Here is a 26,846-nt window from a genome sequence, read left to right as displayed (position 1 = left end):
TTTAAAAGAAACAGGACCACGACTGAGTCTTATATGATACACTAGGGTATCTTCCATATAACAGTCAGTCAGCACCATAGTATGTTCTGTGGTCTTTTCGAAATTCTCTCCTTTTTATGGCTAGACATTTTATTAGTACCTTTGAGGGAAAGCTTTTCGATTTCAGATATCCTTGCAAAACTTGAGGGTGTTTTAGGAAATGTTAGTGTCAAGAAGGCACTGATGCAGTCATTATAGAGCAGCAGACGGAAGGCGATGGTATTGTTATATGGGATTGCAGATGAATGGGTATACGGCAAAAAGATTGGGACGTATTCACTTCTTAACCAGAAATGATATGTTAGAAAGTAAATTTTCAACGGGTTTGGCCAGTGAAAGACCCCAAAATGACACTAGCTATAAATATGACTTATTTTAGTTTCTAAGCACTCTTAATGGAAATTTGCTCAGCTGAGCAGGAGTTGAAAAACTCTGACAGGTAAGTTTGATATTTTATCAAAACATTTGTCTACATTGATGCTTCAAACTCTACATCAAAACCCTCAAAAGAAAGATAGTTTTTCGGGTCATGGTCGTGAGGACAATATACCCACGAACACATTATACCTTGGCGAACCCAGAAGCGCTTGCCATGGCCGGGATCGTGGTAATTTGTTAAACACTTCTGGAATAGAAAGGCCGCAAATTCCAAGAGTAACCTAACTTTTCAGGGCAATCCGGCGAGGGTCAATTAGCCCTGCAAACAATAACGAGCAGCTCATGCCAGTGACGGAGTACCCATTAAGCAAACTAAGCACGTGCTTAGGACACCAACCCAACAGGAGCACCAGAAAAAAAAATCAAATTATTTATAATAAAAATTGAATAAATTATATTTAATCATTTCCATCTGTATGTACGAATATTTTAAATCTGGAATGATGATAACACTGGTATTTTCCCAAATTTTTAGCTTTTAATATTATTATTTTAGTTTCACATTTTATAGGAGGGGGACGCAATATTTCCAGTGCCTAGGACCATGGAAGGCCTTAATCCGGCACAGGCTCATATACTAGTTGCTAGCACAAACGAAGCTCACTAAAAAGCAACCCACCCACCCACACTCAATAAAAAAGTGTGACGTATAGTCCTATTCATATTGGCTCCATGGTGAACACTGTTTCTCTGGAATTCTACAATCAATTACCAAACCAACCAGATTTAAAAAGAGTATTTCTTATTTATATTGGCCAGTGCATGTTGCTGTTAGAAATCATTTATCATATCTAGGCTATATTGAAACAGACACCTTGGTTCCCTCCTTTAGCCCTGGCGTTGTTTATGTGCCAGTATTTGTTATATCAAAAATTTATAATAAATTTTATAATAAATCCATTCCTGTTAGTGCGGGTATAAATTCTATGCGTTTTATTTTGTATTTTTTTAAAAAGATATTGTTGTTTAGAATCCCACTAGGACCTTCGAGTTCGAGATTCCACTATATAAAGTGACAAGAGTCCTGGTAAGAAATGTTGGTGTTGGCAAGTCAAAACTGGCTGATAACTGGCAATGAGATTCCGTCAATGAACAAACCAATAATATATACTAGTATAAATTTTGTGAAATTCGTTTATTTTGGAATCATGTACAAACATTCAACTTGAATTTTGTAAGCATGTGTTCCTCGCTCAATATGAAATTATTTTCTGTCAAATAAATTTTAAATCCAATTTCAATCTGATAAATTGTCATCAGGTTATACCCGTTTCAGTACGGCAAACGGGGCACGTTGTAATTCATGGATTTTTTAAAAATACAAACAATACTATATTTGATGCTAGAACTTAAAATTACCAATGTGTAATTTCAGGTCTACCGCTTTTGCGGTGTTTTTCTTCTTTAACTAATAAACGCTATGGAACAAAACTAGACATACGGCTGGTTTCTGAAAGACCTATTTCATAATACTGAAATGGTGAACTAATATAGAGCATCTGTTGTAGCTGATGCATCCAATCATGACACACATACGTTAGCGTGTCCGTTATGTCTTTGAACTCACCTACAATAATCAAGATTCCTCTTCTTGTCCTGGGGCTGGGTTATCCTTGTTTTTGGCTACTACATCTATATAGGTCACAGGAGACCACAAATCCCCATCCTGAAATTATCCTTTTCATGTCGCTTCTTTATTCATCTATTTCTGTGCAATAATTTATTTCACAGCATAACAAGCTTAGGAGTATTTGGCAGATTCTGAACCAAGCCGACAGCATCTAGCGGTCAGGTATTTTAATTTTACAAATATTAGCTTGCCATTAAATATGACTGCTTTTAACATATATACTCGCTTATAAATAATCCAACTACAGATCTGTTTCAGTAGAATAAGACAGCAAAAGTCTTAATCTAAAAGCACATGATGTCTTCGAGTTGAGTGATCACTTGGGCTTCCTATTTTTGATGGTGGTTATATTGGATTGCTGATCAACATCATCTGTAAAAAGCCTTGATGCCAGAATAAGTTTTTCCACTTTGTAGGAAGGTGGCCATATTCAATGACAGGTTGGCATCTTTTGAAGAAAAAAAATATACTGTTCTGCCAGGATTGATGATATGCTATAAAGTGATTCTTTTTTCAAAGGCAGTTGTATAAAAAAAAGCCACCGTCATAAGAAAGATGGCTATATTCAATGCACGTTTACAGATAGCTCAAGTCTGCAAGACCTAATGGCAGGACGCTGTGAAAGTATGCAGGGTTCCTGCCACAAATTCAGAAAAATATTTTATACCTTTTCCGGACTCAAAATTAAAAATTACCAGACCTAACCATGTGACAAGTTTATTGACCAAATGATAGCAACTGGGGATGCATTTTTTCAGAATATTGGAATAAATAAAAAAAATGGAACGTTTTTGTTGTTGTTGCATATTTCGAGTGTGCTTAATCCAACAATGAATTCATATTCATGATATCTTTGCAGATCATTTCTCAGGAAGCATTGAAACACATGCATTGTCCACCATTTTAAATATTGGCCTTGATCGCTTTGTGCAAAATCTTGACCTCCTGTTATTTTAAGTTGACCTTTGCATATTTCTTACATATGGATATATATAAATGTTGGGTGAACATTCAGCTATAATGTATAGACTTTTTCCTGTGTTCATGGATTTCGGAAGCCTTTCTGTGCATTTTTATCAAGTGAAGTGACACCCCATGTTTGTATGAAATACTAGATTCTTGAGTCATATACATGTTGAAATTAGAATGTTTTATGCACAATGTGTGCATAGAATTAAAAACTGAACTCCTCTTTATGATACTGTGCAACACATGCACCATCCACCTGGTCTTTGGTCACCTTTTGCAAGATCTTAACCTTGTTGGTATTTCAAGCTGAAATTTGCATATTTCTTACATACGGAAATGTAGAAATGTTTTGTGAATATTCAGCTTTAATAAATGTACCTTTTCATTGTTTCTGAAGCCTTTCTGTGTCTTGTTTAAGTGCCCTCCCACAATCAATTTTTTAATAAAATACCATAATGATGAGTCATAAACAAACTGGAATTATATCTTGCTCTTAAAACAGTGCATAATCATTACAATATTCTTGTACATATATAAGTTGATCTGAAATCACAATTTAGTAAACAGAAATTGCCACTTTAGAATTAAATTATGATAAGCTAGTTTTGGTCAATCGGTATATCTTTAAAATTAATGACGAAGAATAAACATACAGAAAATAACTTACACTTATTACTTCCACAATTCTACTAAGGATGTCAGTCGCATGGACAAAATTCCTGACAAATTCCTTTCCCTCTTTAATACTGTATAGGTTTTCCACTAATTTATTACAGAAAATCTGCGTTTATATGGTATAAATTGTGTATGTTGCAACATTAAATTTTGGATGTATGTTTAGTACTTTCTAAATAATTCTGGTCAAATTTGAGCAAAATTATACGCTTCATGAAGTAGTAGTATACTGTGAAATCAGTGCGAGAGTAGGAACCGGCACCGAGTTCCCATTGAAAATTAATGATTATTTTTTTTTTTAAATAAAGTGATATGTACAGATCGACTTTTTGCCTTTTATAGTGTCAATATTCAGAATAGATATTCACAATAAATGCCATGAATTGGTTTTCTTTTCTCAAAATAATTTAAATATTACCTAATTTTGCCTATACTAAACATGAAATTTTTTAATTAAATAGGCCTACCAATACCTCTAAATATCTCCCATTATTTGTAAATACAAGTCGAAGTCTAACCTCGAAAATACATTACACACAATAAAACTGTACCATTTTTAATACATTTAGAATAATAAATGAAAATGTGTATCATCCAATTCCTTGGTATAAACGTTCGCGTTGTCATAAAATGAGTTCCTTTTTTAAAACTCAATTTATGCCATATTGTTGCCATTATTTATATTTGTACAGACCCACGTGCCAGGAAGAGTTACTGTTCTTGCTAACATGGGTGACATACAAAAAGACATAATTTGGTTTTTTCCCCGCAAATATTCTTATATAATGTAGCATTATTTTTGCAAAATGAATCCAAAGTATTTAAATAGTCGTAGGTCAGTGTATATATTCGTTTATTTAGTTTTAATGCATTTTGAAAAATGATATTCTCATTTATTTCCGCAGAATATGTTGTACATTAAGGCCCAATGTCATATACACTAAATACAGATGGATGTAATAATGTCGAAGTAGATTAATCCTCAACGAGTCAGCAAATACCAGTAAAAATTACATGGCCTTCTCATGCAAATTTATCAGCCATTCTCCAAGGTGTAGATAAGGTTATCACATCGGAACCTTGGTTAGTGAAGATGGGCCAATGTGGATAGATCTCTGTGCAGGACTGATGCCAAGCAATAAAATATACCCCATTGACCTTATGGATCGATAAGCTAATTAAAAGATTAACACAAATTAAAAATGAATTTTATTTAAAATAAGAATGGGTATACATGCATATGTTACCATCTTAAACCTGAACTGACACCTTAAGATAAAGTGGTTTCATAAAATGAACTGCAGAAATGTCAACGCAACACTTGGATTAACATCTATATCCAAATGACAACAAGGGATCCACTGAAGAAAGCCCTTCTGTTGCTAATCACAAAATCAAAATGAAAAAAAAAAGAACATGCAGATTTTGCTGCCTCAAATTTATCCTCTGGCCATTTTCAAGCCAAAAACAGTTTGGACATTCTGATGTCAAATTTAAACAACATTTTATTGTCTTTATGCCAAAATGTCTGACCATTTTCATGCCAAAGCAATGACAAAAGCATCAATGAATCTAACCATGTTCAAGTTTTATACATGCTCATGCTTCGTATGTGTCACCATTACATTGCCTCCAGTATGTATGTATGTATGTATGTTAGACATAATGGAGTCAAAGTGAACGCATGAAAGAGCAAACTTCAAGCACATCCGACTGCAGAAAGTAGACCAAAAAATATCACTTAAATGCTGACAAGGCCATTATTAAGAATTTGTTAAAACGTATGTCTGGAAAGTGATGCAAAAAATCTATGAAAGTGCCAAATTTCCAGCTTAAAATGTTTATATGGCAAAATGATTTATTTCTTATTATTAAATTTCAATGAACCTCTAAACCTTACAATGATATGCATGAATTTTATATATATATATATATATATATATATATATATATATATACACACACACACATATATACATACATATTTAGATACACACACTTTGTGTGAAATCCTTTTGTTTTAAATATCAAAATACTGATGGAATGCTGTTCATCACCAAAAATACTCCAGTCAATAAGATAAAGGCAACTGAAACCAGGAAAGAAATGCATCACTAAATAGAGGTGCAGGATGTAAATTCAAATGCTGTACCTGGGCTTAAGATAAGGTAACAGATAATGCAGGTGTCGTAGATACATACAAATAAAGCTAGACAACACGAACATGAAGTGTTGTATATGCATAAAAAGAAAACTACTCGGTATTATTCTCCCCCTTCAAATAAAATAATCAGCAACATGCACATATCAGGCAATGTCAATAGGTGCCAAAATAATACAACCTTTATAAACAAAATCTTAGTTTATCACTATAAAGACATCCAAATAAATGTGAATCTACAGTCACTTTATGTAGTAAGTATATCATTTTCTACCATTAATTATATCTTTACTGATATGACAAATTACACAAGTCATTAACACTACATGGCAAAACTTGCTGAGAATCCCATGTTTTTCTACAAAATTATATTTCAATGAAATACAAACCATGAAGTATGAAAGTTTGAACTCGAAATATGCATGTTTTAAAAAAAAATTGCAAAGCTTGAATAACAAAACCTAATCAACACTCAATGTAAGATCTTTCATCCTCCTATAAAAAGTGATTAATTATCTATACAAGTTTCAAAATCACAAAAGTAAACAATGCAAGATACATAAAAATTCAATTGGAATAAAAAATATGCTTCATGATTTTAAAGTAGACATGATGTACCTTGTGTTTTATAAATTTGGCAAGACTGTGATAAATGTAAGTAAAAAGAGTTTAAATGCTTCTTGAGTGCTGCCTCTAAATTCAGTACAGAATCTTTCATGTGAATGCAAATTTTTCAAGCCAATGCAAACTACCATATCTGTATATGACCTATACATGCAGTACAATAAGCAACAGTGACGGAAGCAAATGCATCTTCACTGTGTTTATTACAAACTTTCTTTACAATATAAAGACAAATAAATTGATCATTTTAGGTCCCTTTGTCTTGTAAGTATACAGAACAGCCCCCACTCCCATCCCTTTAACTAAAATGGCATAGTTTTCAACACATCAATCCTTCATGAATATTCTACTGGGCTGGACTAATTCCATGTCCACCAGCATGAAACTAACCCAAAACTTTAACTGGAGAACTTAAGATTACATTATTTTTCTAGAATGGATATACCTGAAATTTGCTTCAAGCTATTTCCATACCTGCTTGTACAAGAAAATCTTTCCTGATGTAGATAAATGAAGACACTTGAAAGTTGTTTTATTTGAAATCACAAAGATAATCTTCATAAGTAATTTCAGCTCATAATTACAACATTGTTTTCATCCAGGTTGCACTACCGGCTCCTGTAAACTGATCAAATATATTTATCATCGTGTATCTTCTCACACCATGTACCCAACTGACAGCCATTCCTCTGGCAATTGTTAATGATTCAAGGAGATGGAGATGACTGACATGTTGGAAACGTCTACTTAAAAACAAACACATTGGAAAAAATATTTTTGGGAAACAATCTTAATTTTAGCATGCAGAAAATTACTGGATTTTCCAAACCTGATATCAGTGCTATACAAACTTGATATTTATCTTACACACAATGTACAATGTTTGCAAAAAATGTCTTATTCATCTATCTATCTGCACTTTTACATACACGTTTCCATTCACTTCTGATGATAACCTAATTCACATGTATAAACTATACAATTTTCATATGTTCTTTACTTGCTAAAATAAAGTTCAAGAAAGTAGGTGCAACTATATAATATTAGATGTCGACAAAGGCTACTTCACTTAACCTGGTAATAAATCAAAATTAACAGTATATATCAAAACTTTATCAAACTATATTGCCAATTCCACCATATCACAAGGGCAGTATGCTAAATCAATGCATTTCTTTGAAAAGAGACTAAATGAACAAAACATCTAGCTCTTCGGTCCCAACAATTTTTGCTTGCTTAAAGGTTATACTCACAATGAAGCATTAAGGAATTGCATAAAATTTTCTTTGTTAACAGAAAATTTATCTGAAGAAAAAAAAAACATCTTCTACAAGAATCTTAATTGGACAAAATTAGAGGACTGTAATCACAAAAACAACAGAAATAAAAAATATCTTCTATCTTTAGAACAAAAAAATGTCAACCATCACAGCTAAACAACTAAGCTCATAAAGAAACTAGTTTGAACTTTATTCACTTAAAAAAAAATAATTAAATTATGATGCTAAAATATGAATCTAATTTGGGGAAGAAAAAAACAATGCAGCCTGAATTTGGAGTATTTCACAAATTAGTCAAGACTAGACGAAAATATTGCAGACAATAGAAAATAAACCTGTTGAAAGTACTCATGTTAAGAACAAGATCACTAATACTAATGTATTTGCTATACAGATCCTTTCTGAAAACTCTATGCAAAACACTGCAAGGCATGATACAAAGTAAAAATAGTTTTGCAGAAACAGAACCTCAGAAATCTTCACATTTTTTACTGGAAAGAACTACCATTCAACTGCAAACTGCAGAGAACAAGATCTGCCAGCACATAACGCAGATCTTGGTCTATGCAGTTTATCATGAGTGATCAGCGGAACAAACAACACAGATCTTGATCTGCCACATTGTTTGCACTTGAACTCTACCTGTAAGCAAGGATATACAGTATGCCACTCGTATGGAATTTTCTTTTTCATTTGTGTAAAGTCAGACACACATTATGGTGACATAACTACACTAATACATTCATGCAAACCAAGAATCAATCAGACCACTTATTTGTCTTGGATATCAATGTTAAAATCTGAGAAATTAAAACTATTTTGTACACTGATGAACCAGTACACAATGCAGGCATTTCTTGATTGATGTGCAAAGTTTCATGGTGATCCAATGGAAACGGAGACTACATGCATTCACAAGACTGTCATTCATCTAAAGTCAGAAAGAGCAATGACCCTTATAAATACTGAAGGGGCTTAGGGATTTATTGACGTGTAACTTCAAGTCATAACCTTAACATGTACCAAATTTCACGGCATCAAAACTTGTGGGATAAGAAGCATTTACAAGATTGTGTCACACACTACACAGATCTGCAAGTAAAAAATATCAAAACTCTTAACAAACATTGTGGGTCGAAACTGATTTGTTGGTGATGATTATCATAATTACCATGTTTTATGGCAATCAATTAAAAAAATGTGAGATTTTATCATGCACCGCTTTCACTTGCAAGTAAAAAAGGGCAATACAGGGTTCATACAGAATTCTGAATGATAAATTCAAAGACTTTTCCCAAACATTTTGAAAGACCACAAACATAGATTTCCAAGACCTATTTTCGCTAAAATTTGTATACAAGTTATATGAGAAAACAATGAATGCAAAATACTACAATATTGTTTAATGATGAAATTCAAACTATAATTAATCAAAAGAAAGAAACCAGGAAAACTCAACTAGATCCAAATCTAACAAACTTGGACAATTTAACTTGTGATTATGGATTCAGAAAAAAATGTTTGGGTTTATTTAAATTTTCAAAGACTTTTAAAGACTTCAGGATAATCAGCTCAATTTTCTCAAACTTTCAAGGCCTTGAAAATGCTACCTCATTTTTCAAAAACTGTCAAAGACCTTCAAAGACCATAAAAACCCTGCAGTAACTCCTAATAAAAATTGATGACCAATCCTTTTATGAAGTTTTATGACAATGCATAAAAAAGAGAGAAATTAGTTGTAATAACACTGTGTGCTTGACAGAAGGACTCCTATATACCACAATAGAGCAATAGTATAATATAGTACAACCCTAGTGCATAAACCATAAACAAATTATGCAATTTATTACTGTATACAACTGTCTCATGTCAAAAACAAGACACTGGGATCAATTAATGCACTGTGGAGAAGCACAAAATTTCTTTTGTCATTATTACATTCTAGATCAGGGTTTTTTCCTGGGTTTTTCTGAATCCTAGCTATCCAATACAAAGACACATTTTGTGACATGCTTGTTGTGTGAAGATACTGCTGGAAGATTTCCAAAAGAATATCTTTGCCAGATAGGATAAAAGAATTGATTACATTTCTGCATCACTAAATTTTGGTGACTCAGTACATTCCTCATATTGATGTTGTTGTTATAGGGCTTAACACCATTTTTCTGCACAAGATAGGCTATATATGGCGGCCAGTATAAATGGTGGAGGAAGAACCCGGAAAACCCCAGAAAGAACCACTGACCCACAAGAAGCTACTGGCAAGCTTTCGCACATATCCACATTTGCTGAGCTCGAGAATTGAACCCACATAGACAGAAGTGAGATAGCAATGATCCATAACAGTGAGCACTTTAGACCACTTGGCCATTAAAAGATTCAAATAAGTCTCCTCTGACAGTATCCACGTGTGATACTTGTGTCTGTATGTGTTTAATGCAATGAGAAATAACATTTTTTCCCCTCATATTAGCAAAAAATGATTTGAATCTATTAGTACATTTTTTTAATTAAAAAAATCAATCAAACTGACCTCGCTGTTATGGCTCCATTTTTGCAACAAGATAAAAATATTCAGCTCTAATAATAACAAGTATGACTTCAAAAAATTTCTGTCCCTCTAAAATACCCAATGGCACTTCACTAAAACATCATGTAACACGCACAAGAAGAAAAAAAAAGGAAACCAAAAGGTAACTATTGTTTAAAAAGTTTGTGAATTCATAGATTTTCCTTGTATTTTCAAGTAGAATACTGCAGAGAATGAAAATAATGATGCAGCTAGCAACTGTAGCTCAATTTCTTTGCATGTAGTGGTTGACTCAGTGATGGGTATGATGCAACATCAACACCACAGCACCCTGCTCACTGATAATTTAATACAATCTGTTGATATGTATCTGGAGTAAACCTGTGCTCATATACAATATGGAGTTTGAAGCTGCTAAACACAGTATCATTCTGTAATATACCAGCCCATGTTTGATAGTCATTTTTTTGGTATGAATCAAAAATCTGTAACAGGCTGGTATGTTCAAGGATGAATGAACAGACTCCAAATTTATAACAAATTATTTTTCTTTAAAAAAATGGTGGCACAATATGGCCTTCATTCAATATAGTCCTTTCAAAAAGTTGTGTAATTTGCAGTACCTGAAAGCACAAAAGATATGGTCCCTTGAATTTAGGTTCCCTTCGTAAACAATAAACCTAGCATGACTTGCATACAACATATAATGTATTTGCATCTAGTATCAATTTAAACAGTTACCATTCTTAAACTAAATTTGAGGATAATATACATTTCCATATAGCTACACAAGCAAAAAAAAAAGCAAAAAAAAAAAAAGGAAATTATTTACAATAAAATGTTTAAAAAATGTCAAAGAAATGAAGTAACATGCAAACATTTCACTACATACACCATAAGCATATACATTCTAACTGACAAAAGATGTTTGGTGGGACTGTATATTCTCAGAAGATAAGTGAAAATTCTGGCATCAGTTAATGACTTCTTTTAACATCTGTGTCAACTTTTTTTCTCATAAATATTATAAAATATCAAGATATGTTTTGCCCTTTATACTACGACCATGATATTGGCTGAAAATTTAAATTGGCTCCTTCTAGCATTACTTGTGAGAATGTTTCCTTTTCCCATAAACACAATTTTTTTACATGAAATTCTGACCTGACCCATAATGACAACTTTCTTCCAGGAATCACATCTGACTGATCTAATACTACCATGGCATAAGAACCATTTTCATAAATATCGGATCTCCAATTTTAATGACAAGATTACTGGGTGTTCACAAAGAAAATACATTTACATTAAAAGATTACTGCATGCCTACTATAATACAAATTATGCTTTATTACCGTTTTCACTTTATCAACATGCATAAAAACTATCAGCACCTACACGTTTCAGATCACCAATTAATATACCACAAAAACAAAATGCTGCCTGAAAGCTTAAAAACAAACAAGGTTGTAATGCATAAATGAAGCTTTAAATATCCATTTCATTGTGATGCCTATGGTTGTAACATATACCAAAGTTAAGACTCTAGTACAGGAAGTGGATAATTCCACGTGCCTTCTAGTGATTGTCATCAGCAAAAAAGTAGGTGAATTCCATTAAAGAGTATTCAAGCTAATAAAAATTTGTTGTTCTTTATTTAGGCTACATCAAGTATATAGCACATGATCACTCTATATTAAAAAGTAGGTCATGGGAATTATATTCCCTTATGTTGTAACAATAAGCAGTGTTCAGACCTTGTGCACAGACACACGCTGCTACAAGCCCTTGTTGCTGTCATGAAGCATGTTTTTAACTCAGGGGTACAGGTTTTGAAATATTCAAAATGGCCACCTTTGCTTAACACACTTCAGACAGCTGCTCAGTTCAAACAATTTTTTAAAAATTATTTTCTCCCTGGTCTCAAATTCATTAGATATGTTTATTTGCTTAAAAAAATAGCAGAGAAAAAGCCCATCAAGTAACTACGTATGCATCACAAATGGCCATACTCTACACAATTTGCTTAATATGGCCTTAGACAGACCAAACCTCTGGACAACTCAAGTATGGAGAACGGCATTCAGGGACTGTAACTCTTTAAAATGACATAGAATGCTAGGCATCCAACTTGTTCAATATCTCTGCAATATAAAGGTACACGATAACCTGGACCGATATCCCAAAGTATACTTGTGCTGCATAAAGAAGACATCAGGAGGATGGTCCATTTGGGGTTAAAACTCTTCTAAACACAGCCATTCAAGGTCATACTGATAACTACATGCCACATTTGGTGGAAAGCTAGCAAAGTTATATTGTGAAAACCAAAAAGATTGGCAATCATGGACAATAATCTCATAAATGATGCGAGGAACAATGGAACTCAAGCTCACTCAATGTGTCAATTGAAAACCACATACCAAACTTAAGCCAACATGACAAAACCTCTACAAGGCACAATATAGGTCCTCAGACAATGTCACACCGAATTATATATGTTCTTCAAAAGGCACAGCTATATGCAACAGGCAATCCAGTAGCAAATGGCACCAAATATGCAGAATGATGCTGGTTATAAGTAGTGTAAGGACAGAAAAGGTGACTGCATGGCCTAAAAAATCTGCAACCAGTTATGACAAGAACATGAACATGAAGTTTAAGAGAAATAGGCTGACAATGAAATGGATACTAAATCAAATGTTGTACAAATGAAACAGGAGTGTTTAACAATAAAGCACTTGTCTGGAAATGCTAGAAGAAGGTCCATCTGAACAGGCATGTCTTTCATCTTCAATCTTTTCAAGCACTTCTGAGGTTGATGATCTTTGAGGTTGATGTTGGTGTGTGTGGCACTTAAAAATGATTATCTTCACATTATGGAGCATTCAGACTGAAAAAGAAAAAAGTGAAGACACTACAGCATCAGTGAATTAGCATTAAATGTACTTTTCATGTCACTGAACTACAATTTCAGTCTTGGTACTCAAATCAAAATTTGTTTTTTACATTTAATCAGGAAATTCAAGCACTCTTTAAGGAAATATTCTAGCACTGTACTTAATGGTATAAAAACTTATGAAAGATGTTGACTATTTTATAGAGTCTGCAAAAAAATCACAAGCATTTCATTCTTAAACGAGAACTTCAAAATATTTTTTTCTTAAGCTAGGTGTGGATGAAGACCAAAGATCAAGGGACTTCGAGGCATGGGGGAAGAGGTGCAGTCATCACATTTATGTCAGTCTGGGACTTTGCAGTCTTATTTTCACATTTAAGCTATCTAAATTCATTCCTATTCTATGTATTTCATTCCTTTATGCTTTTCACGTTTGCTAGGTGACTTCAAAACAATTTTACTTGTTGATCTAGCTTACGTTTATAGCTCTACAGGTCTCTAGTTATAATGATGATAGGGACTTGAGAGACAAAATCAAATTCACAGATTTTCAGCTGAGTTCTCAGATCCAGGTGATTAGCACTTTGGCATTATTTCCAAGGTATTTCCTTGCTTATTGCAAATCAATAAAAAAAATAAACAGGACCAAAAAGTACTATTTTGAGGCTTTTATTTTTTATTGCAATGATCTGTACCAGGCTTATGGTAATGTTCCCACCAAAAGTACGACTTGAGGTGTCTACAACTATCATTAACCCATCTTTCGATAAACACAATACATAGCTCTTAGTTTATCAGTGGGCTTTACCAATACACATAGTGTGTTTATCACTTATGACCATGTTGTCATTTCAGGGCATTTGACCACTTTTCCATCAGTCTGGCCCTGTCAACACAGCATCATTTCATTTACATAACGAGGTCATTAAGATCCCAAACAATGTAGAGCATAAATATGCAGGTAAGTCACCCAGCATCAAATTAAAACTTTTGCAAAATCAGGTTATTGCTTTTTAAATTTATTCTCGTATTTATTTTCTTTCTTAATATTTAAGTCAGTATTTAAACATATTTCAATTTCTACATTTGTTTCAAAGTTCAAGCACTTCCTAAGGACTACTGAGTATTTTCTAGATTTCAAGCACTTTTCCAAAGAAGCCAATCTCAAAATTTAAGTATTTTGCAAAACTGTGTGAACCCTGTGCCAACATGTTCCTTTAACATGGATGCCTCATGAAAGTGCCTGAAAATATAAAGGACTAGAACACAAAATGTTACCAATGAGTGTGCATGGACATAAAATTTGACTATAAACCCTATTACACCCTACTTGGTTTGGTATAAAATTATGAATACAAAATTGCATACACGTTCTGTATATTTAATTTGTATCACTTATTAGGTTTTTTCCATGATTATATGTCATGTACAATTGTAATCTGGGCCTGACCTTGTCCAAAATCAAGTTCATTTTGTACCTGACCATTAACTTTTATTTGGTAAACAAATAAGACAAAGCCAATATTTTCTCTCTGAGAGTGGATTAAATATTAGGGTCATTATTAATACAGGTAAACATGTTTATTTGGGTCTGAGTCAAGGTTATTGACATTCCTCTATGAAATAAAGATTACATATCAGATCTGACGAGAAATATGGACTCGTAAATTGTTCATCAGCAGTGCCTATCAGAATCAAGATCACCCCATTTCCATGCATCTGATAATGCAATCGCTTTATTGTTCACAAACCTAGCTAATCAAGATACACGATAACCTCATTTATAGTAATGGATATCATAGCTGAACTCAAGTCCTGATATATATAACCTCTAAAGTGTTCACAAGAGAAGTCAACAGATGCAAGATTACCTCTATAATATATGATATAATTTATAATCTAATTCAGGGGCCTCAAACAAGTGGCCCTAAAGTTATGGAGTTATTTCCTGTGGCCCATAACGACACACAGAATTTGTAAAATAATTGATAATGCAAATGTTTTCTTCACAGTCAGCCAGTTTTTACAAAAATTTGAGTTACATCATTTAGTTTTTATTTCCAATAATTCAACTGGCTACCTTTTATACGAGCTACTTAAGCTATATGAAAAGGTTTCAGTGATGTGGCCCGAAGGCCCTGATGGTGAGTTTGAGACCCCTGATGTAACTCCTCTCAGGAGCAGTACAAAAAAAAAACACAAACCATCCCATAAATGAACTTGTTGAACAAGATCATCTTGATGAAAGCCAATATACCAAATCTAACTCTGGAGCAGAAAAAGGGCCTCCCAAGGGCTTTCAAGCTCTACCAATCTAATGCAACATCAAAATAGCATGCACGGATAAAGCTCATAATAAAATTATCAGATATCTTGATGACATAAGTTTACATTGATCTCTGATCAGAAATAGTTTTCACAAACTTTGCAAATCAAAAGCAAAATCACCTCATTCAAATTTATCACTCCTAATCGAACCGAGAAGCACAAGAATATTTTAGCTCATTCTCAATACGTATGAAAAAGAATGTACAACATTTTTGTGCAAAAAACACAACAATGTTCTGGCTTTGTACCCATGTTTGATCTCTGGTTCTGCCACATGCAAAAAGGGTTAGGGTTTACCATCCAAAGTTGGTGGTTTCCATCACAACAAAGACCACTTCATGTAAACATGAGCTGTCATGAGTGTAGGTTACAGCTGATACTACTCATGCAAAATAAACTTTAACATCCATTTTTGTGTGTGACTACATTGAAATAATTTTAAAAAAACCAACAAAACTGGATTAACAAAGAGATGTATCAAAAACGAGGCCAAATGCTCATTTATATAAGGTCCTGATATTTAAATCGTACATACTATATTTTATCAGAAATATGACCTACACAAGTTCAATCAATGAAAATACTATATTAATATGCATGGATGCAACTCACACAAAATCTTGATTAACTCCTATTTGCTTTAAAGTGTTCACAAACAACATCTGATGGACACAGGGCCATACTCTATGCTCACTTTGCATTAGGACAAGTTAACAAGTGTCACTAGTTTGGTACACAAAATAGAAGGAAAGATAGATCGATGAAAAGAATAGAAAAACAGCCAGCTCCAAGAATTCCTATATAATCCATGCTACAAGTATTCTACGTGACCAAACAACTTACCCTTCTACCAGCATCTGTCTCATCACCGCCACGCACACTGGACCTATACTGAGTCGTCCTTCGCACAAATTTTGTAAGAGTTCTACTTGCCATTTCCTGCAAGTAAACAGAGCTCCAAATATTTATCCTGGAAAGCAAAACTTGCATCCAGTGTGTGTGTGTGTGTATATTGATGTATAGGCTTGAATCGCACATTAGCACAATTATGACTATACAGCGCCATTCATAATCTAGTTAGCAAAACAGTAAAGTCAAGATGAAAAGTAGATATGCTTCCATGAGACAAAAAATGAAAGGTAAGTATTGCAAAATAAGATTACTTTTCTATGTAGTCACTAGTAGGGCACGGCTGACTCTGCAGACTGACCAATGGGTCTCAATGACAAGGACCTTTAGGTATGTGGTCTTCAATTAAATTTGCAGTGCAGGACCACTATTTCCTAATCTGACTTACCATAGCCACAATCTCTGACCCTGAGGCCCCTAAATCAATAGGCTTCTTCCATAGCACAAGTATATGCCAATAACAAACTCTGGTGACAATACGTTTGAAAACTGACATTTCTGTGCAGAAACCATGTCCAAATGCAAGGCCATGTTTTGTTCCAGGTATGTGATAAGATACTGTGCAGAAGCCATTTTTCTTCTTTCAGTTAGTAACTTCACTGTTTGACCTTTGGGCGTTTATGTCAGTGACCTTGACCTTCAGAGGCTTCTTCACAGCTTCAAGTGTAAGCCATCTATGTAATGTAGGTCTAATGTAGAGATGTCAACACACTTGAAGGAAAATACAGACTCGAGTGGTGCAGGGGCTATACCTTATTCAAGGGTTGCTAAGGCAAAGTGGGAGTCTTGGGGAGCAAAACCCCTCCTTAAGCAGAAATGGCTCTTAAATGTCATCTTCTTGCAGATGGCATCCCATAAGAGAAAAGAAAAGCAACATACTGTCGACAAGCTATTCAATATACAATGTTCATACTCAAAAGAATTAGTTTTTCAAAAAATTTATTACAACAATCATTTCATTTTCATGTAATGTTCAGTAGGGGGAAAAGCAATATAGAAATATATTGATTTGACATCACTATGCAAAAGAGAAAGTTTAAAAGTTTTAATCACTGGACAAATGATTTCTTAAGAACCGTATTTCTCTATTGCTATTAGTTTTGGTGTGACCTTGGTTTTCTTAAAATGGAAGTGGGAAATGAGTTTTGGAAAATCTTATTTGCCGAGTTTAACAGTGACAACAGATTATTTTCAACAAGAAACTCTATTAAGATAAATTCTGTTCTGATGACTGAGATCATACTGTGTTGCATAAACAATTATCAACTTTTTGCAACCTATTTATTTACATGCACTTGCACACTCTGTATATTTGTTCAAGTGTGTCTCAATTGATCAGACTTTCCTGCTTGCAAAGTTCATAATGTTCTTGAAGTCACAAATTGGATAGAGCAGGAAGCATAATGGAGTGTTTGTCCAAGTAGTGTTGATTGTGACTAGAAATCCTTTCTTTCCCAGTGGCGCTCCTTTGCCAGCCATTTTTAAAGGTGAATCCAAGTATATAGACTACGATTCATTCAGAGGGCCCTCAGGTGTCCGAGTGGTCAAAGGCACTCCCCTTTACAGACCACTGACATCTCAACTCTGTCCTACTAGTTCAACTCTCAGGATCGGTATGTGTGTATGTGAGAATGATTGGTAACAGATTCCTAAGGTTCTTCCTCCACAAGATATGATGTCCACCATGACTTCCACATTTTTCTGTTCAAAACATCACTTTTCCATCAAGTTTACATAACAAAAATTAGAGAAAAGGATTTGGATTTGAAATTAGATTTTCTTTATAAAAAATAGAAAAGAAAATGGAGAAACACATGTTGGCATTTTTGCAAGATGAATTGCATAGTTCATACAATTTGTCACAGAAAAACAGAAAAGAAACAATCATAAAGTTGTGGATTATTAAAGAAAAGTAAATCCCTGACAGATAAGCTGTTCAAATTTCTCAAGCATTTCATGAATGGCATTTCTTACAACCATAACAAAAATCCTCAAAAACTGCAAGGCTATTTCTGTAACACAAACATAAATTCCACAACTTCTTGCAAACAGGAAAACTGCTGTGCATTCAGTCCATTATGTTATTTTACCTGCCTAACAACTCTTGTGCCTGGAACACAGGGGCCAACACGTCACAAAAATTGTTTGAAAAGAGAAATTTAACCAAGGACAATCAATGCCACTGACATGAAATAAAGAAAATAATAATCTTCAAGCTAGTATTTTTTACAAACTGAAATGCCTGCTACTGCATTTAACTTGGCTTCCAAGTTCTTCTCCTGGTAACTCATTTAGACAAAGTTGGATCATGTTTGACGAACACAGAAGCTTTCATACATTTAAAAAAAACTAGTACGTTCATTAAGCAATAAGAGTGCTTACTTGGTCTCCCTGTTTAAGAACGGTCTTCATGCGGTCCCCTGTGAACCACTTCTGCTCCCCCTTCATCACCAGGTTAGATGGTGGGTTGTGGGTCTCTCCCACGCCTGAGCTCCATACCTGAATAGGAAAAAAATAAGTAGTCCAGTTTTCCACAGAATATACTGTCATGCTTGGGAATAGCATTAATGCTGGCAAGACAGAACTGAATATTACGACACCAATTTGTAACCTGCACCTCCATGGATGTTTCCATTAAATACAGCAATTGATGGCAGAAAATAATCAATTATCTAGGCATCTACCTTTCTGAATATAGGTGGAATTTCATGAGAAACAAAAAAATTGGGCTTGAAAATACAATGCATGATTTGTGCATTTGGTTTCTAATTGGTCATGATGAAATAATGAATTCAGCCATCATGCATCACAGAATAGGCACTTAACTGATACGTACATTCCACCATTCGCAAACCAAAGCCACACTGATCCAGCATCAGAGTACTAAATACAGAGTGGATATGATTTAACATCATTAAATACCATTTTTCAAAAATGTTTCTACGTAAATTACAACATTACGTTTGACACATACCTCAATATAAGATATCTCACTTAAGATGTGCTCCCATGCAAAGAATTATAACAAGGGAATAGTTTAGCAACAAGTCAAGTTTTCTAATTTATCTGAAAGAACCATGGTTACACAGCACATTAAAAAACAAACAACAAAAACATGAAAATTTGTCTTTCTAAGATAGTCATCAAGTAATATACATGAAAATACACTTTAGAAAATAACAAACAAGTCTACCCTTAATCTCAAACAGCTCCAGATTTAAGAAGGATGTTGCCGACAATGAAACGGGTTTTAGAAAATCTGTAATTTCATCCCCCTCACCACAAGCAAAAAACATCTTATATAAATTGGCGACAGATATATTTAAATCTCTTTTCGCTGCAATGCATGAAGACTTGTTACTAAAGTTTAGGCACTGCCTGAAGAACTAATCATCTAGTGGTCCAATATTCATTTCATTAGAAGAAAAAATACATTTTCAGGATACAGAATTAATATTATTAAGGTCAAAAGCTAAGGAGTCATAACCTGTGATGCTACAGAAAGGCATCTTTTCTTAGTTTCCTTATTAAGATAGTTCTGCCAGCTATTACACAAATACAAACTGATTTTTAATGTTCTGTGAGTTTCTATACAAGTTCTCTGAAAAAAGTACAAAACTTACTGTGACATATTCACCAGCTCTCAGTATTAGGTTATGATGGAACTTGTATGTTGTTTCCTGACTATCAGCTGTATGGACCAACAACCAGCCACCAATAGCTACATCCTGAAAATACAATGAGAATATTTATTAGCTCCATTCTACAACTTAGTTTAAAGCACACTAGTGTATTCATATTCCTCATTTTAGTGAGCATTATATTTCAAGGTCTAATAAACAAGAGTGTCCTGTCAGCCCCCAAAAGACCTATGTATACCAATCAATATTGTTCCACAAGTCTGAGCAATTTTCAGTAAGGGGCAACAAATACCATTTACTGCTATTGTTGCCTTGGAAAACATGAATTTGAAAGTTCAGAAGTATGGTCTGAGACAGCAAATTCAACATTACATTCAAGTAAGTATATTTGGCCCTAATAACTTCCAGTTTAATTACAGACACCACCACATTTCCAAACCTTAAAGAGGTTCAAGGTTTCATAGTGGCTCTCAAATGGAGATAATTTTTTGGTTTGTTGTACCAAATGACAGAGGCAATCACGTCTCCCACCATGAGCAATACTTAAATCAAATGAGATCCAATAATTGTCACATTTTCTTCATTTTTTTTTCCAAAGAGTACATAATCATTTTACACTGCAAGCTGATTGTATGGACTTTGTCACAGGTTGATTGTTCCCTATGATTTTGTAAAGCATGCTTATTTTCTGAATGAATTTTACATAATTTTTCAGATCCATGATATACTTTCTTGTTTGTTGAGTTTTATGTTATTGGCTCACTCTGATAAAAATGCATGGGTGTTGGCATCCCACTCAAAGTTTCCCTGCTTATTATATCAAAAGTGCTGCTAGAAAATTGTAGACTTCAGCATCAATACTTCCTATCTTTATCAAATAGGTAAATATTTTCTTTTCTTTCATCTTAATCAATAATTTCTCCCAAACTGTAAAATAAACAAAATAGTATCAGGCCCCTGCCACAGAACAGTGAAATGCTGGTCTTTAATATAATTACAGTATACCGTGGTATGTGCAAAAAATACGTTGGAACAAAATTTTGTGTGGTACTTCATCGACATAACATCCATTTTCCACACATGCCTGTGCTATTGCCACTGATTTACATGCTTCTGCACTGTGTAATGTTACAGGTGTAATTGCCACTGATTTACATGATTCTACACTGTGTGATATGAGGATGCCACAAGTGTAGTCAAGTCATTTCTATGCTAAACTGCTGCTGCCCATCTGATTGCCACTGCTTTAAATGATTCTGTATTGTGTAATGTTACAGGTGTAATTGCCACTGATTCACATGCTTCTGCACTGTGTGACATCAGGTTGCCGCAAGTGTAGTTAAGTCAGGTATATGCTGCTACCTTGTGATTGCTCCCGATCTAAATGTTTCTGCACCGTGCAATATCAATATATTACAAGCAGGACAGGCATGAGGCAATAGAGTGCCCAGCGCAAAACAGACATTTGCCCCGTCCCATCACATTAAAATACTGGTTGATAAGCACACAAGAGACTGATGCAAGTTATGACCAAGTAAAAAGATTTTCATTGAAGAAATACAAAGGTTTTCTTTCATATTAGCTCCCTTGCCTGATATTTGCACCCCTCTGAAAACAGCTACCTGTGCAAGCCGCCGCTCACACATAACTTATGTTGGCCCTGGTTACCAGCCTAGGTCTTTTTAGTCCAACATTAAATTTCAAGCTACAATATAGTTAGGTAAACCCCCAATGTTGTGCATATGACGTTGTGTGCAATTTTGCCCTTTAACTTCATAGAGAGAGTGCAACACAAAAAGTGCCTTAACTGAATTAGCTAACGTTATTCAACCACACTCAGCAACACTGTACCAGCATATGGCTGGCATGGGTAATACAATTTATGTATAATGAAGCACATCTATCACATACCTCTTTACCAGTGTTGTGAAGTTTGATGAATTTGCCCTCTGGATCAGTCTCATAAACTTCAACAGTACCACTGGCTTGTGCCTCAGAAGCAAAGTCACTGCCAGACTTTCCTTCAGTAAAGGTCTCGACAGATTCAGTCATCGTAACACGTTTCCTTTTCTGTCCACGTGCTGAACCTTTCTTGGGTGTACTCGAGTCTGTGCTTTCTTGAGACAGGTTTAACCTAAAGACGTCACAATAAAATGGTAAAGGTTAATATGTGACTTAACAACAGTGTACAACTATCATTTACCTCTTTCCTCACTTGCTAAAGTGCTAAGTGACAAAAGACCTTCAAAATAAATTATATTTTGTTGTATAAACAAGGACTGAATTTTCTGTAAAATCAACTCGTCTTCTTGTAATTCATTAAACCAGTCCCAAGGGCTCATATCGGTTTTTAATATATAATACAAGGGAAAACAATTTCTCATTTCAGCTTTGAAATTCAACATTTTGGACAACAAATTTGGCTTAAAACAAATAGCAGTCTGTTTTCTAATCTGGATTTCCTCCAAATATTCTCTTCCCATTTTTCACATTTGGACATTTATGTTGGGGTGTGGGGTCACTGCAATTGCATATCGAAAATTGGAAATTGCCACCGCCATGTGGAAGTGGCATATGGAAGTCGATTACCAGCGAGCCTAGCAAACTTAAACTTATGTTATATCAACTCATATCTGCCTGAAATCGATAGGAAAATGATTTATTTTCTCCGAAATGGCAACTATTAAAATAATTATGTCTTTATTTTGCTGACAGACTAGACAAAACAATAGCATAGATGAAACCTAAACCCGGTACTCACCATTTACTAGTCACACAACTTCATAAATCTCAAATGATGCCACTGGTGAAGTCCAATAGTCACGCAATATCAACAACACACTCCTTTTTGATGTTGCACAGAAATTCAATTGTATTAAATGAAAGTCAGATAAATTTTTGTAAAATCCAGAAAGAACATATAATTCTCAATATATTTATTGGAGAACAATGACAAGCTTGTCACTGTTGCAGCAATTTGGCCAGTCTGATTCATCAAGCAGACAGCACATGTCAACGTGGTAATCACGTGTTACAACAAAACTCCAGAAGTTGTTATCTGAATAAATATGGAGAATTTTGTGTTCTTTCAATTTTGTATTTTTATTACAACCAGTATACGACTTTAGTGTTTTTTTTCAATTTTTTTCTCTACAATATTTGAAAATGTGGGTTGAGAAATTTGGGTACTCATGAGACTAGCAATGCAAATACCAGGTCACATTTCATCACCGCCGTAGTTTTATCTTGTTTTTCAGCAGATTAAAGACATAATGATTTTAATACTCGCAATTTCTAAGAAAATAAGTAATTTTCATATCAAATTCATGCATGTATGACTCGATTTAACGTTTAAGTTTGCTAGGATATCCGGTAAGTGGCTATACTTTGCCACCACAATGACCTCTTATGATGTTAGCCTGGTTTTCATACCTTCCATATAAGGAAAGATACAGATATCGAGCTGACTGTGAAAATAAAAGTCTACTAGACAAATCTAATCCAATGAGTGTTTGGATTGACTCAGCATATGTTTACTGCAAGCACCCAAAAGATCCATTCTGTACCCTTCAAATACTTTGGTTAGAACTTGATAAATTTAACTCGCGATTAGTTTAGTTATGACTCAATTATGTGACTGTTTCGGGCATCAAGTGGTGGCAGAATACCCCAGAGTTTTTCTAGACTTTCATCAATATTTGCGAAATTCAAGGACATTTCATGGTCGGAAGAAAAAAAAATGTCTCCCTGATTAATCTACTGATCATGTTTATACAACTTAGTTCATCCCAGAGAACACATCTGTCATGTCCAATATTTAAATCCATCAATGAAAACTACTGATGGAATTTGTAAAAAAAATTTTTAACAATTCAGCAAATAATTTATATGTCTTTTGATGAAGCCTCCATGTCAATATGACATCCATCCTGAGACAAGTTTATTAGAATGACGGCATGGTGCCCATACTGGCAGAGAGACCGGCACTATTTACATTCATTCGTAAAAAGTCTTCTGGAGAAATTCCCACATCAACAGGAGGACAAGATTTTCAGATGGACAACATAGTGTCCATATTGGAAAGCTTAATTTGACTTTGATAAACAGTCCATTCTTTAGAATACCTGGCCTCCTCTCCCTCTAGCAGCCTCCTGTAGGCCTCAATCTCATTGTCCAGTCTTATCTTGACATCAAGCAGGTCTGCATATTCCCTGGTTTGCTCATCCAACAGTTTACGCAATTCCTCAATTTCCTGATCCTTTAGTGTTATCTGGTTCTCAAACATCTCTCGATCGCTCTCTAGCTGTCCCTCTAAGTCACGGATACGTGCCTCATAGGCAGCATTCTGGGAAATAAGGTAAACTGTATGAAATCTGCAACATGCTGTATTTAAGCTGTTTTCACTTTGATATAAAATTTGAAAGATGTTGCAAATGAAAAAGTGTTGTAAACAAGAAGTAAATTTTTAAACAAATTGGCCAACATAGTTCACTTCAAGTTAATAGTTTTAATGTGTAAACAAGATGATTTGCATTAGGAAACCACATGTGACAATACTTCAGAACTAAGAAATTGTCTTTTAAGAAACCATAACCCAACAGTTCTATCTTGTGACATCCTGAGATATTCTGGTGAAACTTTCCAGTTTCCCCCAAAAGGGGAAAACAGAATCAATCATTATTGAAAAGAATTCCATTTGTCTGAATCTTTCTTTTTCTTCTTATCAATGGACATGCTATACCTGTTCCTGTTGATTTCCTTTAAGTAGTTGTTTTGGGTATCAATGATAAACATGTAATTACATAATAACCCTATCGTTTAATACTTTTATGAACTTATGCTAATTGGACAATGTAAAAAAGAAATGTATTTTTTTTCATTTAAGACAACTTTTCATGATTAAATTTTTTTATATTAGATCCCCCTTCATCTGAACACATAAAAGTCCCAGTTTTCAACTGGATTATGTGTGCAGTATTTGTTTTATGGATGCAAGTCGTTTATTCCTCAATCAATATCTTAGCTAGAAATATTATTAGGAAACTCACTGTAATTGAACCATATGTAAACAGGAAAATTGGTAAGTATAGCATTTTTCTTGTCATAAAAGTTCTACTTGATGGCAGAACAACACCATTTGTAAAAATTCAAAGCCAAATATTTCAAGATGTTTTCTGTCAAATTTGGTTCAATTTTGTAAGAAGATCTTGAGAATTCATTTAAAAGCATTATCATTTTTAGTAATGTTGACTACATTTGATGGTAGATCATCATTGTTTGAACAAATATACGAGTTACATGCCCAGGTGCTCTCTTTCAAATATGATCCAATTCTGTTTAGCAGTTCCTCAGACGTTTGTCCACTGTGAGTAAAAATGGCCACATCTGATGCAGTCTGCTATAATCTGAACAAATTTTGAAGGTGCTTCATGCCACAATTCTTTCTCTGAATTCGTCTGATCTTATCGACAAGTTCTTGAGAAGTTTAGTTGGTTTCTTCTTCATTTAGTAACGGCACCCATATTTTATCGCCAATTCACAACTGACTAAATGAAAGCGGTGTCAAAGCCAACAACACAATAAATGGATATACGATAAAACAAGGTGTAAGTGGGCCTAAGACCACAAACCAGATGGACATAACAGCCAAATGCAAGAGCAGCTAGCCAAGAAATCTCAATACTGTTTATTGTATGATATAATAAGTAGTTTCAAGTTATCTTTATACATGTCTGATGGCACAATAAAAAGACTCTATGCTAGGACATCTCTCTCAAAGTAGACCGAATTATGTTAAGCAGTTCTTTCAAGATCAAGCTGTCTTAACCGTTGTTCTCTTAAAAGTATAGTAGCCATATGTGATGGTGGTTCAGCAAGATTTATTTATATATATATATATATATATATATATATATATATATATATATATATATATATATATATATATATATATAAAACCTTCAAGCTAAGATGCTAAAAGTTGAATTATGTTCTTTTAAAGTTATCACAATTATTTTTCTATTTTGAGTAGCAGCAGGCTTTTAGATACCATACTGGCATCACTTTAAAATCTCTTCATGCCAAGATATTATCAATTGTATGATTTCTGAGAAGCCATTTAGTGGCTTTTCAAATTTCAGTAATAGTAGCCATGCATATGATCTGTAAAATTCTGGTGAGCGAAGTCATTTCAAGTTGGGTTTTATGCTTCTATTTATAGAAACAATGGCCATTATCTATTAGCAAACTGTCAACATCTGTACAGAACAGAAAAAGCCTTTATGCAAGGACACTGTCAAATGGTTCTTGAGGAACCTTTTAAAAAAGATTTATATTTTAGTAATGGTTGCCATAGGTGATTGTGGATCAACCTCATTTATACAAACTGAAATTTAATTCTGTCAAACTGAATCAAATTCTATTGAGCAGTTTATGAATACAAGTCATTTTTAAGGGTTTTTTCAGTATCGGCGGCTAAATTTGAAAGCCCCCCCCCCGCTGCTTCCCATCAATTAAGGATGACATTCTCTTCAGTAATTCTTCAGAAGTTATTTCAGTTATCAGAAATGGTGACAATATTGGATAACAGATTGACATCCAATGAACGAATCGGAAAGGTCACGCCATCAGAATACTATCTGTACAACGTATGCACACTGGTCAAGTAGTCTTTGAGAACTAGTTTTAAATACCAGATATTAACAGAAAACACAAACTGATGAT

The 26,846-nt window shown here is 34.2% G+C and overlaps 1 protein-coding gene across 1 annotated transcript in view; it reads right to left on the bottom strand.

The window, feature by feature from the left end:
• Positions 1-4,947: 4,947 nt before the first annotated feature.
• Positions 4,948-26,846, bottom strand: part of LOC149801494 (lamin-like) — a 54,231-nt gene continuing 32,332 nt past the window's right edge. Inside the window, exons 6-11 of the mRNA XM_089955666.1 lie at positions 24,248-24,468; positions 22,035-22,257; positions 20,106-20,210; positions 18,865-18,981; positions 16,417-16,512; positions 4,948-13,239 (exon numbers count right to left, since the gene is read on the bottom strand). Of these exons, the coding sequence (XP_089811792.1) occupies positions 13,219-13,239; positions 16,417-16,512; positions 18,865-18,981; positions 20,106-20,210; positions 22,035-22,257; positions 24,248-24,468 (783 nt within the window). The 3' untranslated portion in view covers positions 4,948-13,218. The remainder of the gene's footprint in view (positions 13,240-16,416; positions 16,513-18,864; positions 18,982-20,105; positions 20,211-22,034; positions 22,258-24,247; positions 24,469-26,846) is intronic.

The sequence above is a fragment of the Sinohyriopsis cumingii genome, chromosome 4 (assembly GCF_028554795.1).
Source record: "Sinohyriopsis cumingii isolate HCF-2022 chromosome 4, ASM2855479v2, whole genome shotgun sequence".
Lineage (NCBI taxonomy): Eukaryota > Metazoa > Mollusca > Bivalvia > Unionida > Unionidae > Sinohyriopsis > Sinohyriopsis cumingii.
This window is presented reverse-complemented; position numbering and strand designations above follow the sequence as displayed.